The 24822-nt window shown below is 45.9% G+C and overlaps 1 protein-coding gene and 1 long non-coding RNA gene across 18 annotated transcripts in view; one reads left to right on the top strand and one right to left on the bottom strand.

The window, feature by feature from the left end:
* msi2b (musashi RNA-binding protein 2b) overlaps positions 1-21021 on the bottom strand; it is a 474710-nt gene extending 453689 nt beyond the window's left edge. For all 17 annotated transcript variants that reach the window (XR_013548937.1, XR_013548936.1, XM_078422300.1 and 14 more), the window contains exons 1-5: positions 20761-21021; positions 20432-20472; positions 19941-20022; positions 19457-19541; positions 15202-15243 (exon numbers count right to left, since the gene is read on the bottom strand). Coding sequence is in view for 15 of the 17 variants with exons in the window: in XM_078422300.1 (XP_078278426.1) it covers positions 15202-15243; positions 19457-19541; positions 19941-20022; positions 20432-20472; positions 20761-20825 (315 nt within the window). In the remaining 2 variants the exon portion in view is untranslated. The remainder of the gene's footprint in view (positions 1-15201; positions 15244-19456; positions 19542-19940; positions 20023-20431; positions 20473-20760) is intronic.
* Positions 21022-21961: 940 nt separating this feature from the next.
* LOC144606460 (uncharacterized) lies at positions 21962-23125 on the top strand. Its single transcript, XR_013548952.1, has 3 exons — positions 21962-22170; positions 22309-22408; positions 22900-23125. It is a non-coding gene; the product is annotated as an uncharacterized LOC144606460 (long non-coding RNA).
* Positions 23126-24822: the final 1697 nt, after the last annotated feature.

The following is a 24822-nucleotide window of genomic DNA, read 5'->3' on the forward strand; positions in this document are numbered from 1 at the left end:
CCGGGTCTCTGGCGCTGTGCGGCAGCAGCAGCTCCACCAGCTGTGCCACTCCTTTCTTAAGGAGTTCAATAACAACTCATATTTATGCATCACCTCAAAACATACAAAACATCCCATGGAGCCAAGATACAAATTACATTTTATAGCAGATCCAAACCTTGGCAAACGTTGATTATAAACGGAGTATCTGAGAGAAAAGACAGAGAGAGGGAGAGAGAGAGAGAGAAAGAGAGAAGAGTTTTAGCTTGGGAATTCCAGAGCTCCAGGCTTTGACAGCTGACGGCTTGACTGCCAATAGTGGAGCAACTAAATTCGGGGATGACAGAGCGCCAGAATTAGAGGAGAGCAGATATTGGAGTGGGCTACAAGGTGAGAGAGGGAGGGAGGGAAAAACCCAAGGAGCAAATTAAAAACAAAGATAAGAATTTTAAAAACAAGGCACAGGTAATTGAGTAGCCAATATTGATAGCTTCATTTCCCAAAACAGAGTACAGGTACACACATCAGTTTCTTTAGTCATAGGAGCAGAATTAGACCATTCTGCCCATCGAGTCTACTCCGCTATTTGAATCATGGCTGATCTATCTTTCCCTCTCAACCCCATTCTCCTGCCCTCTCCCCATAACCCCGTGACACCCGTAAGAATCAAGATTCTATCCATCTCTGCCTTAAAAATATCCATTGACCTGACAATAACAAGCGACCACATACAGTACAGAACATTTTTAACGGGGTGGGGGAAAAGAGCTTTTTACCATGAGCTTCAATTGTTTACAGTAACATTAGCTAGGGTTTCCTATGCCACACTGTAATCCCTTTGATGAGTTTGAACGTCCAATTAAACTTTAGATAACGTTTGAATTATTCTCATTTCAGTTATGCACGCCCATTACATCTAAACAGGAGGATTTTAGATGGAGGGCTTTTAGATGGATGTTCTAAACGGGAGATGTAACACAGTGACACAGCTGCTGTATATAAATATACATTGGACAATAAATAATACATGGTCTAGTAGGCACTGGTCAAATTCTAGATGCTATTTATTAATTTATAATTTGCTTTATTTCTATGAGAAGAAAACCTCCATTCGCCTCAAAGCCTACAATTTGCAAGCTATTCATGAGCAGTTCACTATAGTACAATTATGAGTCGACTTAAAAAAACATTTGGATTTATGGCATAAAAGAGCTTATAATAATGTTGAATATTATTTGGTAAAACACTTGTCATCAAACAAGGTACCATCTGCATGAGCACAAACGACAGTGCAAGCAACTTATTTGTCTGCTGACTTGCCTCTCTGGGCAGAGTGGGGAGGGATGCTTGTCAAAATGGTCCTGGTAGACCAATGATTCAATGATACTTTACTGTCACATGTACCCGGGCACAGTGAAAATCTTTGGTTTTGAATACAATCCGGGTAAAATCACACAGCAGACCTCACCTAGACAGTACACAAAGAGTCGCCACTCTTGTGTCTGGCACCGGCAAAGTTACAAAAAGTTAATTGAACGATCTAACCCTCTCGCAGCGACGAACCAGTCCCTCAGACGGCCCCAGTTGCTCTTGGCGGCACGGGTTCGTTCCCCTTATGCTTACAGCAGCCCCACAGGTCTCTCTCAGTGGCACGGGTCCCTCCTCGCTCCCAGTGGCCCACTGGCTGGGGGGGGGGGGTCAATCAGCTCCACGGCACACCTCGGAAGCCTTCTGCCGCCGCACGGCTTATCTCGAGCCCACGGCGCGCATGCAAGGCCTGCCATTGGGATGGGCCACAGCTCGCCGAGATTCCTTTAGTCATGCGCGGTTCACCGAGATTAATAGGCGGAGGGATTTAATAATTGTAGCTGCTCTGCTCAAATATGGACAATCAATTGTTAACCTTGTCCATGGTTCATGCAGATAATACTGTCTTTGATGACGTATTATACCATACAATATGATAACAAGGTCTTTTATGCCTTAAACAATGTTTTATTAAAGTTGGGGCATAATTGTAGTACAGTGATTTGCTAATAAAACTTGCCAATGAAACTCTGGTGGTGTCACCTCATAGGAAGTACTCAGGTGGGCAAATGGGGTTGAGAGGGAAAAATAGACCAGCCATGATCGAATGGCGGAGCAGGCTTGATGGGCCAAATGGCCCAATTCTTTTTCTATGTCCTTTGATTTTATTATTGAAGGAGCGATCAGTGAATATGTTTAAATGCCTCTGTCAGGCTGCTGGCCACAGAACAAACACCTTGCATAATTCAACACAAATCAACTTGCAAAACAGAACATTTGAAAACAACTGCATACAAATCACTTCCCCTCTTTTGCTCCTTTATATTTAGCCATGCATCCTGTGCTTTGAATATAACAACGTATTATATGAAATACAGTGTTTGCCTTCTTTAGATGAGGTACTGCAATTGACTGCCGCTTTGAATAAGCCACCATTAGATCGATGCAACGCAGTTAATAAGTCTTCCCCATTCACTCCAACTAATCAACTAGGCAATGACAAAACGTGCAGGTTCGGTTACTACAACATCCCACTCTTCCAGTGTAGAAAGGAACTGCAGATGCTGGTATATACCAAAGACAGACATAAAGTGCTGGAGTAACTCAGCAGGTCAGGCAGCATCTCTGGAGAAAAAGGATGGGTGATGTTTTGGGTTAGGTCTGAAGAAGGGTTCTGACCTGAAACGTCACCCATCCTTTTTCTCCAGTGATGCTACCTGACAGGTTTTGTGTCCATCTTCGATTTAAACCAGTTCCTTCCCACACAGGTGAGTTACTCCAGCACTTCGTGTCTTTCTTCAACGTACATATTGTTGGGTTGTAAGCTACCCAAACAGAATAGGTGCTGTTCTTCATGAAAGCTGCCTGACCCGCTGAGTTACTCAAGGTCTATTTTTTATAAACAAGCACCTGCAGTTCCTTGTGCCCACACTTCTGAATCTGCTTCACACTCTGTGTGCAACACTCCAGGTTTGTTTTTAACGAGGCACGCACAGTACGCTGTGGAAATGCAAGACGTGTTCGTTTCTCTGCAATACACAGTCATGGTTGACTCAAGAGATGACCAGTGTTGGCAGCCAAAGTTCTAAGTCACTAATTGCTTCCCAAAACAAAGTAAACTTGCCCAATGACCACAAAATGAATGGTTCCAAGAGCAGAGCATGTCAGTTAAGAAACTAAATGATCGAATGAAATATAGGGGCAGCACCCACAGTAACAATGATATGTTGGAGTGCTCACAGTCCTACAAACACTGCGGCACGGTGGTGCAGAGGTAGAGCTGTTGCCTTATGGCACCAGAGACCCGGGTTCGATCCTGACTACAGGTGCTGTCTGTACGGAGTTTGTACATTCACCATGTGACCTCGTGGGTTTTCCACGGGTGCTCCAGTTTCCTCCCACACTCCAAAGATGTTAATTGGCTTTGGTACAGACTGTAAATTGTCCCTCGTGTGTGTAGGATAGCGCTAGTGTACAGGATCTCCGGTCGGCGCGGACTCGGAAGGCCAAAGGGCCGGTTTCCGCGCTGTATCTCTAAACTGAAAAACGAAACCTCACTGGGTGAAAGGCAAGCTGGGATTCATGGAAGGTGTGAAACACACACTTCCTTGCATCTCCACTGCCCAAAAGGTAATGCTTTATTTTTTGAAGGCAGAATGTTTTGGGGGCTTAATCAACATTGGCAGAACGGCATTCAGCACGGTCATGGTTAAAGCTCCTCTGCTCTGCAAGATAAGCACAAACAATATTTGCCAATGCAACCTCCACATTAACACCTGGTCTCAATGCTACCTTCAGAGACTCAGATCCAGTAACGCGGCAGATGCACATGGCAGTAAACACTTTCTCAAGATTAATAGGTCTCTCTTGTCCCAAGCCACGTGACACATTGATGTCACACATACAACCAGGGTTACTGGCTCTTGAAAAACACTCAGGGTCAAAATGTACCAAATGACAACGAGCGTGGGGATGAAAAGGGGGGAGGTGAGAAAAATCAGCGAGGTTGGAAAGAGTCCTCTGGGGCAATGATTAACCAGACGTCACACAAACAGTAAAACGCTTTAAAATTTCTGACTAGAAACCTTTGCAACTAAGGAGAGAACACTGTGGGCGTGTGTGCGGGAAGGTTACGGAGCAAAGAAGATGAGCCATCAATCTCATTGACTCTGCCTATTGCTTTATGCTGCTTCACCCAACATCCTCGTAACTTGCATTACAGAGAATACTCATCAACAGGGGAGCTTTCGTGTTTACAGCAAATCTCTTATTCGGATCTAAAGACCTGCTTCTGAAGTCTTGGGTTAACCCTCTTCCCCTCCGCTCCATCTCACTCCGGGTCCAGGGGCACATGAGGGGGGGGGGCAGCACGGTGGTGCAACTGATAAAGCTTCTGCTCCACAGCACTGGAGACCCAGGTTCGATCCCGTCCTCGGGAATGGTCAGTGAGGAATCCACACATTCTCTCAGTGACTGCCCAAGTTTCCTTTCGAGTATTCCAGTTAACTCCGACAAGCAAAGGACTTACAGATGTGTGGATTAATTGGCCAACGTAAATTGTCCCTAGTATGTGTGTGTGCGCGCCCGCGCGCGGTAGAATCTGGGGATGAGTTGATAAGAAAGTGGAGAGAATAAAACAAAAATGAGATTAATGTTGGGTTAGCGTAAATGGGTACTTGATAGATGATATGGATTGATTGGGCCAAAAGGCCCTAGTTCCATGCTGAATGACTCTGTGACCTTCAAAAGATCATAAGTGAAAAGGAAAACAACAATCAGACCACTGGGATCTACCAATTAACGAGATCATGTCTGATATACATATTACCTTGCCAAACTAAAACCCCAGTGCCGAAATGCTGGAGTAGCTCAGTGGGTTTGGTAGCAACCGGATGCAGAAAATGGATAGGTAACATTTCGGGTCTTCAACCCCTAGAAATACACAGTAGGTCAAGCTGCATCTGTGGGGAAAGCATCAAATCCGTATTTCTCCAGAGATGCTGCCTGCTCCGCTGAGTTACTCCAGCATTTTGTGTCTACCTTCTCTTCATACAGATGCAGCCTTACCTACTGAGTATTTCCAGCATTTGTTGCTTATTATTTTGGTTGTGATTTCCAGCACCTGCGGCTTTGATGCCTTGCACAAATATTAAAGCATTATTTTGCTGCTTCGCCACGATGACCATTCTAGCAGAGATGATTTACGGGGATCTTAGCTATAAGAAGAGGTTAAGCAGGGTGAAACGCATCCCTGGAGCACAGGAAGATGAGCGGTGATCTTATAGATGCGTATAAAATCATTAGAGGAATAGATCGGGTGGGCGCACAGCGTCTTTTGCCTAGAGTGGGGAAATCAAGAACCAGAGGACATAAGTTTAAGATATGGGGGGGGAGTTTTAAGCATCTGAGGGGTAACTTTTTCACGCAAAGGGTGGTGTGGGCAAGGAACGAGGAGGTAGTTGAGGCAGGGACTATCGCAATATTTAAGACGCCTTTAGTCAGGTACATGGATAGGACTGGTTTAGGGGGATATGGGCCAAACGCAGGTGTGGGACTAGCGTTGATGGGGCATGTTGTTTGGTCTGTGCAAGTTGGGCCGAAGGGCCTGTTTCCACAAGGTATGACTCTGTAATGTTTAATGGAGCTTGACTGGTTTGAGTGTGGAAGTTGGTTTTACACCAAGTGTATTGAGCACCATGAGATTGCCTATGACTCAGTAGTATTTCAGTATGTTGGATTGTGAGCTCTGCATACCGCATACAGCTCTATTACCTAACATACCGCAAACCTAACCACATTACATCGCCTAATGATGTATAAATGCGTGATTTTTTTTTAATGTAACACCACCTTCTAGGTAAGAGCACAACAGGGGCAAGGGGTATGGAGCTCAATGGTAATCAGGCAAGTGAAGAATAAGATTGCGCCACGGGAAGCTTGCATGATTCTGCATCTCTCGAAAGAGTCATCAAGAATCTGCAGGAGAGACAGCCACAGACTGTGTCACAAAGTGCACATTCACAGTGCAGGAGAGGCAGCCTGCATCAATCAGAAGTTCAGCCGGTAACAATGCAAGCCCTGTGAGATCATGTGGCTCGGCTGATAAATTTCCTGGCTGCACCAAGGGAGAGAGGAAGGAGAGAGATGAGAGAGAGAGAGACTGTGACAGGGAAAGCAAAATGGCTTGCCGAAGATTAGTTCTTAAGATAATCCCTGCAGAAAAAAAAAAGAGGGTCAGAAGGTATCTCTGCTGACCAAACAACTATTAGGAGCGAAGAAAAACGTAGGCACCCAGGCCAAGCCCTCAGCAACAACTGTACTGCGTGGGTTTTCTCCAGGAGCTCTGGTTCATCTCACACTCCAACGACGTATAAGTTTGTCGGTTAATATGCTTGGTGAAATTGTAAAATTGTCCTTTTTGTGTGGAGGATAGTGTTGGTGTGTGGGGATGGCTGGTCGGCGCAGACTCGGTGGGCCGAAGGGCTTGTTTCCGAACTGTATTTCTAAACTGAACAAAACAATCTAAACTAAACACAGGCTCATTAGAACCACCACCATCTGGATTTGGGGTCACTGCAAAGGCCCCTTTGTTACGGAGAGCGACACTTGCAACTTTTCATGCGACAAATTTTTGAAAGACTATTTCTATTTTGCAGGGTGCACCAAAAAGCAAATTTTGAAAAAATACAAGTGGCACAGGGTCAGGTAGAACGCCTTTTATCGAGACAGAAGATCGTGGGCTCAATTCACAGGATTAAACCCAGGGGTTCAACAGCTTGCCTGTTGTTGTCTTGGCTTCATTAACCTCAGCATCCAATCCTATCTTTCCCTAGAGCTTGTCACTAGCTTCATCCCTGGCTTTCTCCCCTTCCCAGTTAGTGGTCACCCTATTTCTGGAAGTCACCGACTCATGCCGAGATAACTGTTTGCGTGTCGTTCGGTAGCATCTTAGCATAACCGTTCATTGAAATTCAAAATAAGAGCACAAAGACTTCAGCCACCACAAGTGCAATTCCGAAGGACTGTGGCACTGCCATCACTGAGATGATCCATCAACATGCGACTGTCTCAAGTACAATTGAAATACAACATCCAGTGTCCAACAAGCACTTAGACTTTACATTAGACTTTAGAGATACAGTGCTTTCTCAGAGATCTTCGGTTTCCTCCCACACTCCAAAGACGCATAGGTTTACAGGTTAATTGACTTGGTATAAATGTAAATTGTCCCTGGTGTGTGTAGGATAGTTTTAATGTGCGGGGATCGCTGGTCGGTGCGGACTCGGTGGGTGAAAGGGACTGTTTCTGCGCTGTATCTCCAAACTAAAACTATTTTGAGATCCAAGCCAAAGATGTCCCAATTTTTGTTTAACTTTACTGCAATTCCAACCTCAAACTGCGGGTGACCTTCAGCGAACCAAGAAACCCAGACACCATCACAACCACACAGTTGTGGGCAGCGCAGAGCTGCTGCCTTCAAGAGCCAGAGAGTTCCATCCTGACCTCGGATGCTGTCCGAGTGGAGTTTGCTCTTTCTCCCTGTGACTGCATAGGCTTCCTCTGGGTGCTCTGGTTTCCTCCAACATCCCTTTGAACAGCACGCAAAACAAAGCCTTTCACTATACCTCGGTACATGCGACAGTAATAAACCTAAACCTTTCATCAGTGGCCAAAAATTGTTCAAACATTTGGACTTAAGCCCAATATTTTAAGATGGCATTGATAAATGCATTGATAATTTTGTCAAAATGATTCAAGTTCTCAAAACATTGTATTTTGGCTTGGCAGCTTATTATTCACAAAATTAAAGCAGTAAATAAAAATCAAATTAAGAAATTGAAAAACCAAATTAAAGAATGATTCCCCTCACGGCTCAATTTTGGGTTGCGGATGGAAGTTGGGAACCATTGACCTATGGTGAACACTGCATGGACAGTTTAACATACAGCTAAACATTGACCCTCAACAGAGAAAGACATCTTCATTGGCAGATGTGTCTGACAATGATAATACCTTGGCCATTGGTGACCTGGCATGTCCTCTTGCATACAGTGAAAAATGGAACCGGGACATACTACAATGCCCAGCTTGCCCAGATGCAACCTCACTTCCTCATGCCAAGGGCTCGCAGATGTGAAGTGGAGGGGCCTGCTTTGGAAAAGGCAATCACATGAAAGCAAGTCATGTTTCAAAGAGATACTGCTTTACAGTGCCAGAGATCCAGGATCGATCCTGCCTTCGGGTCTTGTCTCCATGGAGTTTGTACGTTCTCCCCATGACCTGCGTGGGTTTTCTCAGTGATCAGTGATCTTCGGTTTACTCCCTCACTCCAAAGACGTACTGGTTTGTAGATTAATTGGTTTGCTATAAATGTAAAATTGTCCCTCGTGTGTGTAGGGTAGTCGGCGCTGACAAGGCGGGCCGAAGGGCCTGCTTCCGCGATGTATCTCTAAACTAAACTAAATCAATTCTTAGGACTGCCTTGTTCTGCCCATTTAACTAGACTTCATGAACCGAATGGCAACCCATTATGGAACTGCACTCGGACAAACTAACCCACTACCCACATAACCAGTAAAAGTGCAATGCATGGCGATTCTTCCACATTGCCACTGACCTGCCATCAGATCGGTTCCGCTCACAGCAATTGAAAAATAAGTGCCATTTTGGTGCGCACACTTTCATATCTGAGAGGTGAAAAAGCTACAATAGCCAACTCCTTAATGCACATGGTCACAGTACTCATGAACCATTCTTTCGACGTTGGACATACAGCGCAGAAATAGACCCTTCGGCCCGAGTCCGTGCCGACTAACGATCACCACATACATTAACACTATCCTACACACTCAGGGCAATTTACAATTTTACCGAAGCCAATTAACCTGCATTCCTGTATGTCTTTGGAGAGTGGGAGAAAAGTAGAGAACCCGGAGAAAACCCACGGGAAAGGTAATCTCACAGGGAGAACGCATAAACTCCATATGGAAAGCACATGTAGTCAGGATCGAACCCGGATCTCTGTCACTGTAAGGCAACAGCTCAAGCACTGCGCCACCATGCCACACTAATGTTGTCCAGATGTGGTGATAAGGGGAGGGTTGATGGAAGCACAGTGCCTCTACCAACCAAGTTCCATCAACAGGACTCTCACAGGAAGCTGACACAGACATCAGTGACGTTGTGAGAGCTCTATAGGGGGTAAAACAAAACAAGATCCTACATCAGAAGCACCCAATGCATCAAACTCAGAATGAGTCAATAACACCAAAATAATTGACGATAGGGAGAAGCCAAAAAGGTTTAGTGGACCATCCTAATATAATAAAAAAACAAGTCACTTAGCCATTTTTAGCATATCACCCACATCACTCAGCAAAGGTAACAGGAACAACTTAAGTCAATACTCTTTGATTTAATGCCAATAATACTCCCAAGGTTTATTGACTTCAAATTACACTTACAATTTCCACTTCCAGGTGACAGACCTGCAAGTATTCAGGTCCTAGTGCGACTCAACCGAATAAATTATCCACAAACCTCTTACATGGGTGTACTCAGTAACTGTATCACTAATCGTAAACCCCAAAATGTTAAGATCTCGAGTTCTAGACACTAGAAATCCAGAGATCGTCTAGATTTCTATGATTATGATTATGGAATCTGGAATTATAAATTCTCAATCTCTAGAATCTCGAGAATCTCGATTCCTCCGAATCCAGAAATCCCAGATTCCTCAGAATCCAGAAATCCTAGATTCCTGGATTCTCAAAAGAGCGCCAGGTTTTTCATTTCACTGCACATTTATGTGTATGTGACAAATAAATTGACTATTGAGGTGTGAAGAGGGACAACGGTCCTCCAGGTTGCCTGAAATGGAGGAGACAGCTGAAACGGGCCTGTGTGGCCAGCTGTAGCTGGGACTGTAAAATGGGCCTCTTGCACAAGGACTCTGTGGGTTGCTCTGTGCATATTGCACTAACTGGGGTGATGGTGCTTATGTACGGGGATAGTCTTGCGGATGTTTCTGCAAAAAGTGCATTTCGCTGTACCTTGTATACGTGACAATAAAGAAACCACTGACATCCAGCGAAGTCTTCCCAACAACATATGTATGGAGGTCAACACTTTAACATACAACTTCCAGACCTGAGCAGCCCCACGAGGGATTGCACCTGGGAAGATGCATTGCCTCCACAGATTAACGTTAAAAGGAGATGATGAATGGTTTTTTTTTTGTGTTGGCGCTATTCTCATCTGTTACGTGATCATAAAAATCAGCTAACATTTGCACAAACGGCAGGTTTACGCAAACTCACTCGTCAGCACCCCAAGGACAGTACAAGAACAAAAACTGAACCACCCTCCCCACCTCCCCCAGTCTTGCGTCACTCAAACATCAGGACACTCAAGCCTATAGCCCACTACCCACGAATCACAGGTGCTTTGCACGGAACTTACTGCATTGATTAACCCCCCTTCTCCGAGCCTTTGTTGTGTGGAATAAGCCAAGTGCAATAACGAAAGAGTTAAACCCAGCAGGAGATTCAGAGAAGGCTGCACAGGCATACCACTGGGGCTATCCATCAAGGCAAACGAAGACACGGAGCTGTGTGTGCAGGTAGCAGGACTAGGTAAACCACTGCTCCTAAATCATCCTCCTCTCTGCAAGCAAAATGGGTCAGGAGCAGCGTTGTCCTGATTGTGAGTCTTTGAAAACAGAAGAAAAATTGAAACACGAGAATGCAGGAGAGTGATAAACACACACACACAATTAAAAAGCCTCATTTTGTTTCTACCCCCTCCTCCAAAACCAAAGCTCACATCTACAAAACCAAATCTAGTTACCTCATTACTGTCGCTCAACTTGAGGTTTGCCCCTCCCCCTCCCCCCACCCCCCTCCTCTTGGCCTGTGGCTCTCGTTCTGTCTCTCGTTCCGAGCCAGAGCTCCATTGTAAGCCCTGCACTAAATAGCTGTGGGAAATTAAGCCGGATCCGGTGCTAAACAAAAAGCTTTACAACCTCACCTTACCAAACCCCCCCTCCCTCCACCCTCCCCCATCTACTCCCCAACTACTATCAACTTTTTTTTTATTGCGCAAAGTTGATTTATGCAACCCAGGTCACCCCTGCTTATTTTAAAAGGTTTTCTCGACAACCTTTTAAAATACACATAAATGCATGCATATAAAATGCAGAGACTTCAAAGCAAATCTAAATTGGATGCAGTTGCAGAAGGCGGAGGTCTCGGAAGATATTGAGAGAAGCTGGGTTTGGTTCCTGATGTATAGGTAGGACTTAAAGGCAGTCGTGAATGTCGGGGAATTTTCAGTTTGCAGGTCACACATAAAGGAAGCTCCAGGGGAGCAGGGCCTGATTTAGGCAGGGCTGGCAACGGTCACAGCTTTGAGGGTTCTCTCAAGAATAGCACTGTGGCAGCAGACGCACACAGTCAAGGGTGGTTTGACTTAAGAGTCCACACATCTCCTCCAACCCCACCCCACAAAAAAAACTATACAAAAGCTCACAACCTGCAAGTTTACTCCCAGGTACTAGAGGTGAAAGCCAACAATTTTTTTGCAAAAGACAACTGCTTACTTTATTTTAATTTTTTTTTTTTTTAATTGCCATTGTTCACCTTAGCTATTGTCGGTAGAGCCCTAAACATTAACCCCACTGTGGGTCGCTTCCTGAAGCGCTCTGCATAAGAGGCAAACGCCACTGGATAGAAAGGGCCGAAGTGAGAGACAAAATACATCTACACAGAACAGAGCAAACCTGAGGCGCAAAGGAGAAAAAAACCTGGGAAGTCTATTTTTGGATTCAAGAGCTCCCAGCAGCCTTTGAATCAAAAACAAAAGGCTAACTTGACAGCATTGGTCTCTAGTGTTGGCCTTCACTTAATTCTTTGTAATGCAAGTCATACAGAACGCAAAAAAAAGAAGAAAAAATTGACTGATTTTCTTAACCAAGACGCACGCAGTCAGTGCAGTTTCAAGGGGAGTGCGGTCCCGTGGAACGGGCTCTGTCCTCAGAAAAGACGATGGGCAGGAACGGTTCTGCTAGCCCCAATGTATCAGGCACGAATCCTGAATCCTGTGTCCCGCGGCAGAGTATCTGTGGGGTCCCACTGTGCGTGCGTGCGCGCTCAAATGGTAGCTGCCTGATGAAAGTAATTCATGCACAAAATACGTTGGGAGGTTTTCCCCTCCCCCTCCTCACAACCCCCCCGGGAGATGTGCAGTGTTCTGGCCCAGTAGCAGCACAACAGAACTCTGTGCCATTGCCTGTCGAGACGCCAGCCCATCCTCGACTGATGCAGTGAGGGCAATCAGAGGGCACTGCCCACCAATGGGGTACAGCAACGGGGTCGGGGGGAGGCAACGTAACAGTAACACCCCTTGAAGTCCAAGGAAAAGGGTCTCGACCCAAAGCATCACCTAATCCTTTTCTCCAGAGATGTTGCCTGACCGACTGAGTTATTCCAGCTTTTTGTGTTTGCCTTCGCTTTAAACCAACAACTGCAGTTCTTTCCTACGCACCCCTCGTACTTTACTGCACTACTTTATCTTGCACTAAACGCTATTCCCCATCATCCCGTATCTGTACACTTGTGGATGGCATGTGTAGGAAGGAACTGCAGATATGGTTTACAGTGAAGATAGACACAAAACGCTAGAGTAACTCAGCGTTTCAGGCAGCATCTCTGGAGAAGAGGAATGGGTGACGTTTCGGGTTAAGACTTTTCTTCAGACAGGGGAGAGGGAAACCTGAGGTATGATAAGGTTCAGAACAAATCAAAGCTGGCACTGATGACCAGGGAAAGGACAGCTTGATTGTAATCATGGACCTTCTTACCGCTGACTTGATAGCACGCAACAAAATGCTTTACACTGTACCTCGGTACACGTGACAATAAACTAAGTAACTAATAAGCTAATCAATTTAACATGACCTCTCCGGTGAAAACCTCCACAAACGTATTTATAATGCCTGGAGCTACCGTGTACCCGTGGCTACTCGCTTTGCTTGACCTTCCATTGTCCACTGTTCACATGATGTTCCCGCCATGATAAATCCCAAGGGTCAAAGCATAAAGCTCGTTTACAGAACTGTAGAAAGAAAAAGTAGCTGAACTGGAAACATTAAAGGGGCAGGCAAATAATCCTCCCCCCGATAGTTTGCGAAGGCACTTCACTTAACCATTGCTGCATCCACCCATTCATCAGCGCAAGGCCAAGTACAGGTTTATATACAGTTCATGCTATACAGCCCAATTGTATTACACATTGTGCTAAGCTCAGTGTGCATAACACAGCATCACAGATCAAACAGTTCTCGCATTAACATCATTTCAGTGCTATTCACACAAGGGCTATTGAGCGAGTTTTTTTTTCCATTACCATCGCATTACGCTCACTGGAGGTTACTGGTGTGTAAAAGTCCCATTAAATAAAAATGTGATTTCCAGGAATTTGTTTGAAGGGTTGGGGTGCCCCCTCATTAGAGGCTGGTTAGCGAGCAAATTGTTCTGCCCTTATAAATTGTAGAGTAGCCCCCAATGGATTCCCGTTTTAGTTTAGTTCAGGGATAAGACATCAAAATACACCCTTCAGCCCACCGAGTCCACGTCAATCACCCGTTTCACACGAGTTATACGTACGTTATCCCACTTTTTCATCCACCCCCTACACACGGGCCAATTAGTCTACAAACCGGCACATCTTTGGGATGAGGGAGAAAACCGGAGCACCCAGGGGAACATGGGTAAAATGTGCAAAGTCCACACACAAACACACGAGGTCAAGATCGAACCCGGCAACAGCTCTACCTGCTGCGCCAGTTTGGTTTATGATTATCACGTGTACCGAGGTACAGCGAAACACTTTTCTGGTGTGCCGCCCCTGTAGTGACAATACTGCTGCTTATTAAAACCAATCATCTGTAAATTTATTGCACAGTGACTGCCCACGCTGGGTGGCATAGACGCACAGATGTTATCCCTCCCCATGTCCCGCTCAAGATGGTAACGCTGCACACACCCAAGTCACTGTCACTTTGCAATAGGTTTGCATGTAATAATATGGCAAGCAGGTTTAGTTTAGTTCAGAGATACAGCACAGAAACAGGCCCTTCAGCCCACCGAGTCCATGCCGACCAGTGATCCCCACACGTCAACACTATCCTACACACACTAGGGACGATTTACAATGATACCAAGCAAATTAACCTACAAACTTGTACGTCTTTGGAGCGTGGGGGGAAACCAGAATACCCAGTGAAAACCCATGCTGTCATGGGGACAACGTACAAACTCCGTACAGACAGCCCCCATCGTCAGGATCGAACCCGGGCCTGTCGCTGTAAGGCAGCAACTCTACCTCGCCCCTGGTATACAGTGCAGAAAGGCAGACCCTGCCTCTTTTCAACAGAATAGCCAGGAGGAGGCAGCTTTTTAAAAATAATTTATTTAATGAAACACAGTATAAAGGCCTCCTTGTGTGAGCACCCCAATTATTTCCAGTTTACCAAAGAGACTGATAGTTAATGCAACCAGGCACCACGAACACTTGCATAATTCCTGCCTGACCCATTCACATCCTGTCAGCCAAGAGCCATAGCAACATTAAGCAACTCCACATGGTGACCCGCTCGATCCAAAGGTCAAAGGGAACTGGAAGGTTCAGGCCCCATATTGTTATCTCCATTTTCACAGCACAGCCGTGCCTCAGTAGACAACGCACATCTTGTTAGCAAAGTCGCCGCGCCATCTTCCGCCAACCGCTCCTTGCTAATTGAACCCAAATACCTAGCATTAATCCATCTGTTGTAATCGAATTTCAGCAAGATCAGAAGTTCAGCCTCAACTTCTCAAAGAAAAGTAGTTGTATAATAAATCACAACAGTAAATAAACGCCCTCATTCAGCTCGTTAATGGTTGAGCAGGCCACAGGGCAAGGATTAGACTGCAAATCAGAAGGATAAAATAAAACACAAACACAGTATCTCAGAACCTCAAACAGAGTGGGCACAATCTTTAAAGAATTAATTACCAACTCAAAACCAATGCTTTGCTCACTCCACCAACGCCAATAAAACACTGTCAAACCATCTAAATAAAACAAGTCAATTGTACGCCCTGGGAGAGGGACCGAACTGGGAAGGAAAATGAAAGCAATGAACCTCCCACCTACCTTGGGTTGTGTTCTTCGAGGAAATGCAACCTTTGGGTCAATCTGTAGAAGCAAATAGAGAACGGTCAGGAAATCATCAGGTACATCCCCGCATCAGGCCACTTCAGACCAACATCGGTTTTCTCAGGCAATAAACACAGAGCAGCAGACTTTTGAGGCCAGGCACAACCTTCACAGAGGACTAGTCTCCGTTTACTTCCTATATCGCTTTCCTTTTTAAAGACTGTGGAAGGGTTTTACGGATCATTTAAGACTTGATACTATTTAGAGGCTCTCACTCTCCTTTGCCAGTTGCAACTCAATGGCAAACTGCTGATCAAAGGATTGCAAACTTTCTCTTCCCCTTTGGGTTACGCATTCTGAACTTTACGAGCTGTTTAAGCCCTACTTAAATCATTGCTTGTGGAATCAAGGTGGACGAGGTTATTACTGTGCGAGAAAGCAGCGCTCTCTAATAACTGACTCACGGTGTGTTTGATGTGTCTGGCTTTGAAGGCCTTGCTCCTCTTAGCCACATGCTGGTTGCAAACCCCACCAGCACGCTCCTAAAACCAGGCTCCTTTCCAATGCCGCCTCTTGCAGTCTCCCTGCTCTTGTACCGCACACATGTGGTCTGCTCCCAGTTAACCCATCCAAATAGGGGATGTACATCCACAGACAAACTCCCCTCTGGGAGATGGAACCACGCATTTAGCTGTCTCTCTCATCCCCTATGCGCACACGTAACTAAGTTTTACCTGGACAGAGTGCTGAGAGGATGTACAAGGATGCTGCTAGGACTCAAGGGAGATGTTGGGCAGGCTAGTACTTTATTCCTTGGAGCACAGGAGGCTGAGTGGGGATCTTACAGAGTATAAAGTCACGAGAGGAATAGGTCAGCCTGGACGTTAGGCCAAGGGCCTGTTTTTGTGCCGTCGGACTCTATGACTATGACTTAGTGAGAAAGGTTCCCACGTGAACATTGTGACATTCAGACCCTCAGGCAGAGGCCATTGTACAACATTAAACCAACATGTCCTTACTCCTACACAAATACTCCCAGGCTATTCATCCATGGAAAGACTGTGTCCAAGCCAGACTCATTTGGCAACCGCATAAATTCACTTCCAGCAGAAGCTACTGGTGGAAATAACACCCAGACAATTCTCCCCATTGGTTCACCACTCACCACTGTAGGACAGAACAGTGTCACGGTTGGTAGAGCCGTTGCCTCACAGCGCCAGAGTCCCAGGTTCGATCCTGACCTCGGGTGCTGTTTGTGTGGAGTTTGCACGTCCCCCTCCACCCCCCACCACAGCCACGCAATCTTTTTGCCCATCCCAGTTGCCTGTGAGAGCTTCATATCCTCTGTGCCATGCCTATTTAAATACCTGTCCATATGTCTCAAACAGTGATTGTATTTCACTCCGCCATCTCTTCTGGCAACGATTATCAGCCACTCTCTTTCTGTTCTATGCCAAGAAATATGCCCCCTTGTTTCTGACGTGTCTACCATGGGGGGAAAAAAGATTGACTATCGACCCTACTTTTGCTTCGTATAATTTTATACACCTCCATCGCATCACTTCCCAACCTTCTTCACCACAGGGTAAATAAAACTAGCTTAGTCAATCAAATCTCCCCCTACAACTTACATCCTCCAATCCAGAAAACATCAGTGAATCTAGACACAAAATGCTGGAGTAACTCAGCGGGCCAGGCAGCATCTCTGGATAGAAGGAATGGGTGACATGTCAGGTCGAGACACTTCTTCAGACTGAGAATCAGGGGAGAGGGAGACACAGAGATAAGAAAGGGTATGGTGTGAAAATGAGATATCAAAGGAGATGGAGCTCAAGGAAAATGTGGAACAAATTTCACATTGTTTCCTTAGGAGAAGGTGACAACAAAGCATACAGAGTTAAAATTTAATCAGGCGGACAGTCAAATGGTCGGAGAACTGGGAAAGGGGATGGATGGAGAATTCAATATTCATACTGCTGGGGTGTAAGCTGCCCAAACGAAATACGAGGAGCTGTTCCGCAAAGGAACGCTAGGTCTCACTCTGACAGTGGAGGAACAGAAGAGTGAATCTCCTCTGCATTCTCTCCAACGCAACTACATCCTTCCTATAGAACGGGGACCAGAACTAAACAAGGTACGGAAGATTGGGTCTAACCAGTGGTCGGTAAAGTTGCAATAATAACAGCACAAATTTTATAAACTCTGCCCTCTGCCCAAGCACGCCGTGTGGCTTCTTCACCACCTGATCCGCACTGCCACGTTCAGGGATATGCTTTCATGAACCCCGTGGTCTCCCTGTTCATCATTTAGAGTTGGACATGTAGACTTAATGAGATGTACATCCATTTTTGGATCCAACGATAAAAAATTTAATAGCCCTTCCAATATGAAAATGAAAGCCAAAAAATATTTTTTCATCCACAGCTTGTTCGTGCATCACTCTTCACCTCCTCTGGTGAAAACATCACTGTACAGGTGCAAGCTTCCACCCGCAGCGGACTCGGAATCGCTTTCCCTGCCCCCGATTAGATGCACAGGGACAGGTTCAAATACCCCAGTGCAAGGATCTCCACTAAATACGGGTTTAGCGGTAAAAGCAAAGTTTGACACCCTCTGTCTATCAACCACCTTGCACTGCACTTCTGTTGCACAATTCACCTGAAAGCATCAACCACCATCACCCATCATCTGTAATGCCAGGGTAGTAACACCCAAGATAATTCACCACAAGCAAAGCAGAAACATTTTAGGCACAATATTACTTCCTCAATGGATACCGCTAATTCCAATACAGTCAAAATACACAGACGTCAAAATAACTGGTTCACTCATAAGCACCCAAAATAGAAAACACTTGCAGCAAAGAATACACAATCCTCACACAGAGGCACTCTAATCAGAGCAGCCAGGAAGTAAACAAACAGAGAAGGCAAACTGTTGTTTCAAAGACTTTACAAGATATCAGGGGGGAAAAATATATATATATAAATACACACACACACACACTGTGCACCTTCTAGTGTTTAAAACAGGTTAGTACCACAGCTGTTTTAATACAGGAGTGACGGTTCAGTGAAAACTAAGTACCAAACTTCAGCTCCGTCCCCCACGTTCTTTCCCATGCAACGTTTTCAACATTAAGGCATCAATAATCTCCTTTGTGCAGTCTGATACCTCATGTGGTTCAAAGGCACCTAATCCAGTCGACCAAACAGAATTTAAAAGAGTGGGAATTTTAATTATATCACCCACTGTCAGCGGAAGTTGCCTGAGAAACTAATTTCGCACCCAGAAGAATTTTTCATTTCGCACAGAGGAGGAAAAGAACGGGAAAATGTGCTAAAATTCTCAACTAGAGCTGGATTATCTACTCATGACTAACCTTCCTTGTCGTTCTTATTTAATTTAAAACTACAAAAATTAGCACTGTCTAAATCATTACTTTGCAAATGTATAAAAACTAGCTAATTTTTAAGACTACGATTAGTTAGTTAGACAAACTACATGGAAATAATATTTAAGACTAGAAGGCACTAAGACAGGAAAACAAAACTATTTCTGTAGATTGTCATTACCTAAATAAAGCTTTAATGCAACTGTAAACAACAGCTCTCCTTTCGAGGTGAATACCCCAACTGATCGGTTTCCTGCCCTGAATCTTAAAACAAAGTCGAAAGGGTATAGAACACTACAAAACAAATGCTAAGACACCAGAACAAAGAATGATCAACAAGAATGCTCGGTCATGCGATTTACAGTCAAGCTCAGCTTGTGTGTCAGTAAACTTTAGGTTTCAAGTTGGACCATTGTTTTTCTCTCAAAAGGGAGTGGAATTTATTTCTTTCTTTTTTAATGCCAAGCCAACCCCTTCATCGTCTGCCATTTGCGTTGCATCTTGATCGTACCGCTTTGAAAAGCGATTAGATTTTAACTGCAAGACTTCCATTTAACAGACAATTTAATCGACCACTAGGTGGTTTGATTGTCAATTTGTATAACTGACATGAAATTGACAGTTAAGATGTTCCGATAGGATGGCCAGAACATTACACATATTTTATTTCTTAAAAGGGCGCAATGCAAACACAAGTTGTAGCAATCAATGTAAATTGTAAACATTTGGCCCTAACACTGTGAGATGTTTTTGATTCTAATAACAAAAGACACATCAGGCATAATTGACCTTAAGAGAGGTGGGGGGAAAAAACATTTCATTATAATTTCACACCGACACAGAAACACACAAACATACCGTCTTTGAATCTAGTTCGTGATGGGGCTGAGCTAATACTTTATCTACACTTGCAGAATCGGCAAACGTAACGAAACCGAAGCCTCTGAAATGACACAAAGAAACAAAAACACGATGAGTATTCAAACGTACAACAGGAAGAGGGGGGTAAAAAAATCAAGTGTCAAAATATCGCTCCGATTGAACAAGGGACTCGAAGCGTGGAAAAGCGGGAGAGAGAAAGAGAGAGAGAAAACGGGCTACAAATGTAGCGACAAAAAATGCAAAGCAGATATACACAAAGTATCACCTCCAAACATCGACAATGTCAAAAAATAATATCGTTGCTCAAAGACTCTACGTTGGAGACACTGCCACAATTACAAGCGGACGCACTTTTGTCTTCAAGGTGCAATCAATATCAAACTTATTTTTAAATCATGAATTCTTTCTCGCCCCCAAAAAACAACAACAAAAAAAAATAAAGTAAAATTCGCGATCTTACCTGGATCGTTTCGTGGTCGGGTCTCGCATTACCATACACTCTCTGATCTCGCCAAATTTGCTGAAATAGTCCCGAAGGCTGTCTGTAAAAATATAAATTCGAAAAGAAAGGAAGAGAGGGACAAAAATACAGGGGGGGGGGGGGGGGGGGGAAGCCGGTCACGATGATTTCAGATACCACTGGGAGATTTCAGATACACTTCAGAGACAATATAATTGAACGTAGGGGTCGCCTGGAGGACCAAAGCAACTCCATAATGTTACCATTACAATCACCCGGGCCGCAATCAAAAACAACCTTGTAAAACTGGAAGTAAAGAGCGATCGCTCAAAATCTCACACCTCCTCCTCCTCCCATTCCTTCATCACCCACCCCACCTATCCTCACCCACCCCCCTACCCCAACTCCCCTCCCCTCCCCTGCAAGGTTATATATATATTTAAAAAGCGCTGGAAATACACAGAGAAATACTTTTGCCCGGGATGTCTTACCTGGTGAGGTTTGCCAGCTTAGGCCGCCGATGAACATTTTACTGGGGGGAAACACAACAGAAGTGAGCACAGATGTCAGATCGGCCATTTTGACGTGTAACTTAGAGCTAAAAGGAGGGAAGAGAGAGGGAGGGGAGAAAGGTAGGAGGGAGAGAGGGAGGAGGGAGGGAAGGAGAGAGAGGTGGGAGAAGGAGAGAGAGAGAGGCCTGGCCCCTCTACAGAGTGTAGTTTGACAAAAATAAAACTAGGTGCAGGGGAGGGAGAGGGAGAGAGAGAGAGAGGGACAAGACAGAAACAGCACCAAAAATAAAAGTCAGATCAGAACATACCCTGGGTCATGCTGCGAGTCGGTGCCGGGACTGCCAGAGGTGGCTTGGCTGCCGTCTGCTTCCATTATCTAGCAACTAATCAAGACACACACACACACATAGACCCCCACACACACACACACAGACCCCCGGAAAAATGAAGAGATCCGCGACGCTCCGACAGAGAGTGGAGAGGGAGCCCGTCACACGTGGGATGGGATGGGATGGGATCAGCTCGGTCCGGTCCGGTCCGGTCCGGGCGCCGCCGCCGCTGCTGCCGCTGTCTCAGCCCCCAAGGTGGGCGGGCCCTGGTCCCTGGCCCCGCCCCGCGACCACCATTGGCCGCCAGCACCGCCGCCTCCACACACCATTGGTCCGCCTCTACGTCAGTCGGCGCCACCTCCCGCCCGCCCCTCCCCACGGCCCGCCTCCAGCAGCGCTCCGCTCCGCCATTGGTCTGTTTCCCCCGTCGATCGCAGTCACCCCTCCCCCAAGCCCGACCCCTCCCCCTCTCGGACCGCCCAAAGAGCCGCCTCCACTCGCCATTGGTCGGCCGGAACGTCCATCGTAGCGAACCCCACCCCCCTCCCAGAGCACGCCTCCTCGGATCGCCCATTGGCCACCCAACGAGCCGCCTCCACTCAGCATTGGCCGGCGGGAACGTCCATCATAGTGAACCCCACTCCCTCTCCTGGAGCCCGCCTCCGCGCATCGCCCATTGGCCGACTACACCGCTGTTTCCACTCATCATTGGCCTGTGGGCACGTCCATCACAGCCTCCCCCTCCCCCGCCCGCCGCCAGGGCCCGCCTTTGCAGCCCGCCCATTGGCCGCCTCCAGCGCAGCCCCTCTTACTATTGGCCAGTCGGCCCGTCAATCACGAACGTGTATGCAATCCAACGCGCCCGTCTCCTGGGCCCACCGCCCATTGGCCGCCGCCAGTGCGGCCGCCCCATCGCCATTGGTCCGTTCTCCCGTCGATCACTCGCCCCCATGTAGACCCGCCTACCGATTCGTCACACTGAGGGAAGCGAAGGCACGCGCAGGCGCAGTGCGCCCCCCCGCCGGCCCGTGCGTCAGAGGGCGGCCGCTTGATCGCCCCGTTGTCATGGAGAGCGGCAACGATGCAAATGGCGTCATTGCACAACACTCCGGCAAGACTGAGAGCGAGAGAGGGAAAACATGCACTTTTTGCAAAAAATAAAAATAAATGCAAAATAAGTTTTTCTCCTCCGCGCCTACTTTCTTTCTCCTGCTAGGTGCAAATGAGTCTCATCTCCCAGAGGTGCAATTGACCTCAGAGAAAGGGAGGAAAAAACCCAACCCAAACTCATTAGAAAGTGCTTTTCTAATTTTAAAAAAATCCACCGTCAAAGATCGGCTGCACATCTGGATTTGCAGCCCCGCGCTGGGGAAACATGCATTGTTGCATGTGGGTGCTTAATGCAATTAACCTTCCCATTCATCCTCCCTGTTAAGACTTTAATTACACTGTTTCACAGATTCTTCGGTCCCCCCGCTGTCTTGTTTCCCCCTCCGACCCGTTTTAATCTTGTTTCTTTTACTCCAGGAAGAACACACACAACAAACCATTGACTATTTAACCCACATATTAAGAAAACACCCAGTTGGAAGCCCAGGGTTAAATCCTGGAACGTCTCTGTGCACAGGTTTGTAACCGCAGGTTTTGCCTCGTTGAATTAATCCTGTGTTTTAAGATTGAGCGGCGGCTTGGCAAAATGACTTTCCCTCCCCCCCCCCCCCCCCCCCCAGATTGCGAGAGCGAAGGATTACTTATATTAATGTACAAGGCAAAATATGTTAATTGTATAATATTCAGATTGTGTGAGAGGGGTATAAGGATCGATTGGTGTTGAAAATGTGCCACGATATCACAATATTGTAGGAGCCAGCCGAAACAAACCAAGCGAAGGGACAAGAGATGTTGTTTTAAGCAGTGCATTTGGGGAGCGGCTGTTTGTAAACTGTGAATACAGTGGTCGATTCATGACATTTCCCTTGCAATGTAGAATGCTGCATCTTCCCACACCAATCGCCCCTCATTCATTCTCTGAGATGCTGCCTGTCCCGCTGAGTTACTCCAGCTTTTTGTGTCTATCCTCCTCACTCATTCTCATTTCGTTTCCTTTATTTCCCCCAGAGTTTTTCAGTTTCAATCCGGAGAAGATGTCCAGGTTCAGGAACAGCTTCTTCCCTACAGCCATTGGGCTATTCAACACTACAACCTCAAATAAACTCAGAACTACATAGACTGTTATTGTTGTTATTGCACTATTAGTGGGGGGTTTTAAATGTGGACGTATGCGTACTTTTTAAAAATAATTTATTATATTGTTTACAGTGCACTATGTTTACATATTCTGTTGTGCTGCTGCAAGTAAGAATTTCATTGTTCCATCTGCGACATATGACAATAAAACACTCTTGACTCTTCAGCAAAGTTTTACCTCGAATTCTTGCTCTTTCCACATAATGATTGGAAATTCTAATTGAATACAGAACCTGATGCAATTTCATTGATGTTCGAAAGTGCTTCACACACTTTAAATGTCCTGATTTTTACGAGAAAAAAACACCACAAAAAAAAACGGGTTGGTGCAGTTAACTCCCCCAGGCAGTGTCATTGACGAATAAACAATTGCAGTGTATTTTTGGTGGTGGTGTTCGAGGGAGAAATATTGCCCATGATATTAAGAATGACTCCAACTCTTTTATTTTTCAATGAGTGGGTCAAGGTCTCCAGCATAGGTAGACAAAACATCGTGGCATCTCCAATAATGAGGCTTTCTCCAGTTGCACAATGAGGTTTTTTGTTTCTCTATTCATGCAAGGATTGTGGGATCTTACATGCCGAGCAATAGTTTAATTGCCCATCCCTCATTGCACTTGAGGTGGTGGGTGATGAGCTGTCTTCTTGAGCGGCTGCAGGCCTTGAGGAGTAAGGGGACCTGCAATGCTGTCAGGGAGAGAGAGTCCCAGAATTTTGACCCAGTGACGGTGAAAACAAAACGATATATTTCCATTCCCATCTCGCTGCTACCACCGGGAAGAAAGTACAGGAGCCTGAGAACCGTGAACCTCCAGGTTCAATCACGGCCTCTTCCCCATCAACCATCGTGCTCTTGAACCACCTTGTACACCCCTAACCACAACCCTACCTCAGCAATAGGCTTTGCAGAAGGTTGCATTGCATATCTTGGCTTGCACTATTCTGGTCTGTTTTACTTCATACAACTGATTAAAAAAATTCTGTACTTATTTGTTGTATAATTCTGCAACAAGGGATGTAGAGAGGGTGGTGCAGCGGTAGAGTCGCTGCCTTGCAGCTCCAGAGACCCGGGTTTGATTCTGACTGCAGGTGCTGTTTTGTGCGAAGTATGTACATTCTCCCTGTAGCCGCGTGTGTTTCCTCCGGGTGCTCCGGCTTCCTACCACGCTCCAAAGACGTGCAGGTTGTAGGTTACTTGGCTTTGGTAAAAAAATGTAAATTGTCCCTCGTGTGTAGAATAGTGTTAGTGCATCGGGTGATCACTGATCGGCGCGGACTCGGTGGGTCAAAGGGCAATGGATACCGCGCTATATCTCTAAAGTCTAGTCTGAAGTCAAGTAAGAATTTCATTGTTCTGATCCCGATGTGTATGAAATTGAACACTCTTGACTTTTGAAGTCAGTATGGTCTGTGGATTGGAGGGCAACTTCCTGCTTGTTATGTGGTCCCCCCCTCCTGCACTTGACCTTCGAGCTGGTAGAGGTCGTGTGCTTGGAAGATGCTGTCTGAGGATTGTTGGTGAGTTCCTATTGTCCTTCATGTAGATCCAGTTGAGTTTAGTTTAGAGATATAGTATGGAAACAGGACCTTCAGCCCACCGAGTCCACGCCAACCATCGATCGCATGTTCACACTAGTTCTATGTTATCCCACATTCCCATCCACTCGCTACACACCGGGGGCAATTTAACAGAGGACCAATTAACCTACAACCTCGCACGTCTTTGGAATGTTGGAGGAAACCAGAGCACCTGGGGAAAACCCACGCGGTCAAGGGCGAACGTACAAACTCCAC

This window comes from Rhinoraja longicauda, chromosome 26 (assembly GCF_053455715.1).
Source record: "Rhinoraja longicauda isolate Sanriku21f chromosome 26, sRhiLon1.1, whole genome shotgun sequence".
NCBI lineage: Eukaryota > Metazoa > Chordata > Chondrichthyes > Rajiformes > Arhynchobatidae > Rhinoraja > Rhinoraja longicauda.